This window comes from Oncorhynchus masou, chromosome 31 (genome assembly GCF_036934945.1).
Source record: "Oncorhynchus masou masou isolate Uvic2021 chromosome 31, UVic_Omas_1.1, whole genome shotgun sequence".
In the NCBI taxonomy this organism is placed as follows: Eukaryota; Metazoa; Chordata; class Actinopteri; order Salmoniformes; family Salmonidae; genus Oncorhynchus; species Oncorhynchus masou.
The window spans coordinates 93,924,550-93,931,950 of NC_088242.1; the positions used below are offsets into that span (position 1 = coordinate 93,924,550).

The window sequence follows — 7,401 nt, forward strand, 5'->3', positions numbered from 1 at the left end:
ACTTTGCATGTCATTGATCCGTGTCTTGCGTGACAGATCATCTTCATCATCATTGATTCAACATTACAATTCAGAAAACGTCTCAGATGACCCCAATGAATTGTTGTTAGTAATGAAACAGTGGTTTTTGTGAAAGTATGTTTATTTGTCAAAGAAAAATACATTTAATCTAATATAGTAATATAAGTCAACACACCTACTCAGTGCAGGAAGAAGATCAAACAAGCGAACGTTGAAGTTATGGTAATGTTAAGGTTATTGTTTTTAAATCTAAACAGCAGTTGACAACATGGGAGACTCCTAAGTCTTGTACACGGTGCTGTAGTGGAGGGTAAGCACTATTTCCTCACATTTTGTATTTTACACAAACATTTAGCCACTTATCATGGAAAAATGGTAAGAAAATATAGGGAGCATTTCTTTATTCACAGCGAATGGCGTTTAAACACCTATTTTTTTAACCAGTAGATCACTGGTTGTACGAATTACTCCAGATGCTGAGGATGACGATGAAGCTGAATGTGACGAAGATGCAGTAGACGCCAAACAGCAGCCGGTCTATGATGTAGCCCACCTGCATCCAGTCCTGGGAGATCTGGTTCCCGTCCACATGCTGGGCCACCTGGAGGCGGATGGACTGGAGCTCATTGCCCAGATTCCTCAGCTCCGCCAGGGCTGGATCGCCTGCCTCTGCCCACATCTTACCTGGTTCTCCTGTTTGAACCTGTCTCTCCACCGTCACTAGAGGGCAGACTTTCACGTCTGTTTCTTAGAGACAAGAGGGAAGGAAGGGAGAATGGAGAAATTATGAATATACCCCCTAAAGACAGAAATGATTGGTTGTCTAAGGTTGGACATTAGACTAGTCAAGTGTCTGGAAAAATGTATCATAGTGATACCCTCATTTATGTTACTGTTCAGGCTTGTGATTGAAGGCTTTCACTATATTGCATTTACATTTACATTTACATTTAAGTCATTTAGGGTTGAACAAGACAAGGATCTGCTAACTGAATGAAAGTCTGTAACTGAATGAAAGTCTGTGTATTGTAAATCCCTGGAGGATCAGACAGGGTACCTCTTGCAACTGGATTGAGGATGATCTTGTCCTCTCTGGATTTCTGAGGCAGCCAGACGAGGGTGCCCATGAAGCGCAGGACGAGCACTCGGACCCATCCAGGCACTGGGTGGAAGTTACTGGAGCCGACCAGGAGGTTGGTGATGAGAATAGTCTCCAGCAAGCTGGCCACCATCAGAGCCAAGCAGATGGCGAAGAACACATCTGCATGTGCAGGAGGTGAAGAGAGGAAAATATTGAGTCACTCTTAGGAGGACAAAGGAAATGGACTTCAAAATGATACTTGACCCTAACCAGCTATTCCATAACACAAAGTAAACCTCTACATTTATGACTTATGACAAATATGGTGTTTCCAGTACACATGTTTTCATACTCACTTATCAGTGGAATGGTGCTTCCTGTAACGGGCAGAAGGTCATTCACGATGAGCAGGAAGACTGAGTAGCCCAAAATAAGGGTCATCTTGAAGGAGGAGCGGTCCACGTTTTGGGGTGGCAGCAGGAAGCTGAAGAGATCCACAGTGATGAGGAAGCAGCTGGGGATCAGGAGGTTCACCACGTAGAGGGTTGCTCTGCGCCTCAGGACAATCTACAGTTCAGAGACACAATGGGGAATGAAAACCTTCAAGGGTGATATGGCTTGGTGCAGTCGATTCCCATGTCAGACGAGACAAATCCATAATTATCTGGGTTAGCATCCTATGTGTGAAACAGGAAGTACTCTCTGAAACAAAAGTAATGCTAGAAATATAGAGAACTCAACGTTCAGTGCTAGTAGAGCTAAATCACTGGCGTCTGAGAAATTGCAGTTCTTTGGGTTCTTACATAGAAGCAAAGCTCATCATAGGGGTTGCTTTCTCCCTGATTGAATGTTGATAACTTGAACTTGCTGGATTTGATGTCCATCAGCTCCCACTCCCCTTCGGTGGACAACACGCTAATGGAGCGTTTCAGGATGTCCTCCACCTTCTTCCCTAAAATAATCCTTATGTCCGACACTGCAGGGGAGATAAAGGAATGGGACATCCTGGGATGAATGGGCTGAACCTATATGGAAGCAGAACATGATCTGTACTGAGGGGATGGTAAAACTTGGGCCTAACACCAAACAGATCCCTTGGTTGACACCGAGTAATTTATCAAAAACTTCAATGGACTCGATAGGCCACCCTGTTTCACATCTATCATTTCAGATCACAAGAGAGAGTCAGGAATTTTTTGGGGAGAGAAGGAGCGATGGGTTTGGCATCTGACCCTTATGTTCAAGTAAGTCCTTAAGCATGGTTGCATTGACGTCTTACCGTGGTGGATGTAGGATCTGAAGGTGAAGGTGCAGTTCTGGACGTCAAAGGGGAAGGTGTAGATCTCCAGGTTACAGGAGCTAACCACTCTGACAGGGTTGGCGTCTCGCACTATACCAGTGTGCTTAATGTACACATAAGGGACGATGGGAGCTCTGTTTTCATCCATACTGTAAAACAGGGTGAAATAGGGGGACAATTTCAAACCATGGGCATGATATAACTGATGTGTTTTAAATTTCTAAACTGAATCAGTCACTTGTGCAATAAAAAGGGACAGAATTAAAGTGTTTGTTAAAACTTCTTATGGCTGCAGGGGCAGTATTGAGTAGCTTGGATGAAAGGCGCCCAGAGGTGCCCAGAGAAAATGGCCTGCTCCTCATTCCCAGTTGCTAATATATGCATATTATTAGTAGTATTGGATAAAAACACTCTGAAGTTTCTAAAACTGTTTGAATGATGTCTGTGAGTATAAGAGAACTCATATGACAGGCAAAAACCTGAGAAGAAATCCAAACAGGAAGTGGGAAATCTGAGGTTTGTAGTTTTTCAACCCAGGCCCTATTGAATTCACAGTGGGATATGGATGCAGTTGCACTTCCCAAGGCTTCCACTAGATGTCAACCGTCTTTAGAAACTTGAATGAGGCTTCTACTGTGTTGTGGGGCTGAATGAGAGGGGAATGAGTCAGGTTACTGGCAGAGAGCCATTTCCTGGTAATGCTCATTTCACAAGATATCGACCTGCATTCCATGGCTCCTCTACACACAAAGGAATTCTTTGGAACTTTTTTGAAGATTTATGATAAAAACATCCTAAAGATTGATTGTATACTTAGTTTGAAATGTTTCTAAGACCTGTAATATAACTTTTTGAAGTTTTTGTCCGAAGTTATGTCTGACCTGCACGAGCGTGTGGATATGTGTACCTAACGCGCTAACAAGTAGCTACTTGGACATAAATAATGGACATTATCGAACAAATCAAGCATTTATTGTGGAACTGTGATTCCTGGGAGTGCATTCTGATGAAGATCATCAAAGGCAAGGGAATATTTATAATGTAATTTCTGATTTCTGTTGACTCCAACATGGCGGAAAATTGTATTTGTTTTCTGAGCGCTGTCTCAGATTATTGCATGGTTTGCTTTTTCCGTAAAGTTTTTTTGAAATCTGACACAGTGGTTGCATTAAGGAGAGGTATATCTATATTTCCATGTCTTGCACTTGAATTTTCATCGACATTTATAATGAGTATTTCTGTAAAATGATGTGGCTCTCTGCAATATCACCGGATGTTTTTGGGAACTAGTGAACGTAACGCGCCAATGTAAACTCAGATTTTTTTATATAAATATGAACTTTATCAAACAAAACATACATGTATTGTGTAACATGAAGTCCTATGAGTGTCATCTGATGAAGATCATCAAAGGTTAGTGATTCATTTTATCTCTATTTGTGCTTTTTGTGACTCCTCTCTTTGGCTGGATTTTTTTTTTCTTTGGCTTGGTGGTAACCTAACATAATCGTTTGTGGTGCTTTCGCTGTAAAGCATATTTGAAATCGGACACTGTGGTGGAATTAACAACAAGATTACCTTTAAAACACTATAAAACACATGTAAGTTTGAGGAATTTTAATTATGAGAATTCTGTTGTTTTGAATTTGGCGCCCTGTACTTTCACTGGCTGTTGTCATATCGATCCCGTTAACGCGATTGCAGCCCTAAGAAGTTTTTAAGATGTCTTCACCCTCGCCGAATTCTAATTAGCATAATACAACATCCCTATCAAAATCTTTTTAAGCTGGAGATTTCTATGGCCTGTGTCTCAATCCACCACATCTGCCAATGACGGCCTTCCGCATCTGCGGTGGAAGGTGGCTGAGTTATAGTTGTGTTTGTCAGTGCATTCGACATCCCGAAAATCTGTCTTCTCTCGAAAACGTCTGTAGAGCCCAAATAAACTAATATGACTGTCACAAATACGATGGTGATCTCCATTTTGCTCTACGACCATAAATTCATGAGACTCGTTTGAAGTAGTTACCGCCGATCTCCCAACTTCATTCCTAACCTCGGAAATTCGTTTACATCCCTGTAAGTGAGCCTTTATCCTTTGACAAGGTAATCCCTCCACCTGACAGGTGTGGAATATCAAGAAGCTGTTTAAAGAGCATGATTATAACACAGGGACAATAAAAGGCCACTCTAAAATGTGCAGTTATGTCACACAAACAGTGCCACAGATGTATCAAGTTTTGAGGGAGCATGCAATTGGCATGCTGACTGCAGGAATGTCCTGTGTTCATTTCTCTACCATAAGCTGCCTGCAACGTCATTTTAGAGAATTTGGCAGTACATCCGGCCACACAAGCGCAGTGTATGAAGTTGTGAGGGCTAGTGGTTTCCTGATGCCAACATTGTGAACAGAGTTCCCCATGGTGACGGTGGGGTTATGGTATGCGCAGGCATAAGCTACAGACAACGAACACAATTTAATTTGATCAATTGTCAATTTGAATGCACAAAAGTACCGCAACGACATCCTGAGATCCATTGTGAGGCCCAGTTTTTAAATGTACTTTAAAAAAAAAAAGTTTTTTTATGTATCTGTAATCAACAGCCAATCATGTGAAATCCATAGATTAGGGCCTAATGAATTTATTTGATTTACTGATTTCCTCATATGAACTGTAAAATCATTGAATTTGTTGCATGTTGCATTTATATATAGATATATAAGGAGTTTTAGTGCCCCAAAAAAAGAGTTTAATAGTGGGAGGAAAAAGTACAGATTTCCTGATAGTTCTTAAATACGACAGACACTTTAAAGCAAACTAAATTTTATTACATTTTTTGACTATGTATTTTTCCATGTATTAATCTGTTACTCAATGTGTTTCTATGGGCTAATATCAGTAAGACCAAAGTCAATGTTTCATAAAAAAAACAAGTGTATCGTATGTATATAGACTATAGAGATGTTTAACTCACAATTCATTGATTACCACATCTGGTGACCAGAACCTTTCCCTGGGGAGAGAAATATTGGCAGAGCCGCATTGGACTGGGTCCCAGCTGAAAAATTCATTCTCCCATTCCTAAAACAACACATTAGCAACAATGCAATATGTTTGTAAGCAGCATTCGAAATTACAATTCAATATTTCGGATTGTGTAACATTCAAAGATACATTTTTTATTTTAATGTTAACATAATTATATATCACTATTGCTATTCAGTACATATTGGTAAATGGATGTTGTGCGTCCTAACAAATATGAAGTAATGTGAAGTAACGTTCTGTAGGAGAATCAGAAATCAAAGTGCAAAAATGACTCTCATACACAGTGTACATATATTTGCAAAAATCATAAAATAATAAGTTTACCTTCACCAGCCAAATGTAGGTGTTCAACAGTTGTGCTTTTTCTTCCTGAAAATATAATTAGTTTTCCTACAAAGTAAAGGCAATAAAGCCACATTTTACATAAGTCTACGAAACAGGATGTGGAGGAACATTCAGAACTATATAGCACATGTCAAATACATTGATGGATTTAATGGTATGTCTCCTCAGGTGAACTAGTTGAAAGGGATACCATGCTGTCCTACTACTCCTTACCACACCCAGGATGCCGTAGAGAGTGAAGTACATGCTGATGTTGGTGGGGGTTGAGAGGTTCATGACAGGTCGTATGGAGTACAGCTTCATGACGTTCTCCAGGGCGGCCAGAAGGGATATGGTGTTGGGGTTGGTGCAGTTCACCACTATCTTACATCTCAGGCATGGCGCTGGGGAAACAATGGTAACCATGCTGCTTTAAATTGTGGTTTTGTTATGGCCCTGTGTTCCTCAGTCAGTACAACATGGCACTTGCAATGTCAGAGTTGTAGGTTCAATTCCCACGGGGGACCAGGATGAAAATGTATTCACTCTCTACTGTATGTTGTTCTGGGTATGAGAATCTGGTAAATGAGGTCAAATATCTGATCATCTTCAGTGAAAAGTCTTTAATTTTGGGGTTCTTGCGTATTGTAGATATCATTGTTAGAATCTTCTTAGAAATGAAGACCTTGCTACTTTTTCATATGATAGTGAAATTAATTGACTGCAAACCCACAAATACATTATGTTATGAACTTGATCGTTTAGGTATCAGATACCCCAAGTAATATCAAAAAGTGAACATAAAACGAAAGAATAAATGAAAACAAACTATTAATCAAATATAATACTTAAAGATGATTTAAATGAGTTGACTTGACTTTTTCTTTCCCCTTGTCCAAGCTGTACCTACCCTGTACCATGATGCAGCAGATGATGAACAGAACCTGGTGGGATCTGACCCACCATCGTTGAGACTGAAATAGTCATTTAAAAAATCACTGTTAGGTTCAAAGGTCATACTGTATTTTAGAGATACGGTCCATTGTTTAGTGTATGTTTGATAATTAACACAATGTGTATAACACCATGAATTACTTAATGAATTCACAACTTAATTTACCTCAAAAGACACCTAACAAATGTTTTGACCATTTACAGTAATGCATTGAAGCACAACACACAGACCCACAACTTAAGTAACGTAAAACCCCCAATTGTAACGAAAGGCATTAGAATGAAAGATATTTACCTCCATTTTGGAAAAATCCTTGGCTGCCATCAAGCAGCAAGCTACAAGTTCTTGACCGTTTCGATCCTTTGGCTGAAGAACTGTTCAGAGCAAAGCTTTGTTACCTCACTCACATAGCGTTGGCATCTCTTCCCCAGCTGGAACAAGTTGAATATATACAGACTAATTTGCATAGTTAAACACTTATGTTGATGTAATGTCATGTCATATCATAACTTGCTGTTGGAGAATCCACAGAAAATCTTACAGCTCCAGACTGTTTTCAAGTTTGAACACAGTTCTCCTGCAACAAAGATCTCTGATACGTTAGAAGTGACACGAGGATTCAATGATATTCTTGATTGTATAATCAAACTAAAGTGTTGTAGAAATACTC

General features: G+C 39.9%; 1 protein-coding gene across 1 annotated transcript; it reads right to left on the minus strand.

The window, feature by feature from the left end:
• Positions 1–230: 230 nt before the first annotated feature.
• Positions 231–7,124, minus strand: LOC135525071 (5-hydroxytryptamine receptor 3A-like). Its single transcript, XM_064952829.1, has 10 exons — positions 7,026–7,124; positions 6,687–6,750; positions 6,011–6,180; positions 5,777–5,821; positions 5,379–5,485; positions 2,382–2,551; positions 1,906–2,078; positions 1,459–1,669; positions 1,079–1,282; positions 231–768 (listed from the first exon to the last, which is right to left on the minus strand). The coding sequence occupies exons 1-10, from the start codon at positions 7,053–7,055 to the stop codon at positions 470–472; spliced, it is 1,473 nt and encodes a 490-aa protein (XP_064808901.1). The 5' UTR covers positions 7,056–7,124; the 3' UTR covers positions 231–469.
• Positions 7,125–7,401: the final 277 nt, after the last annotated feature.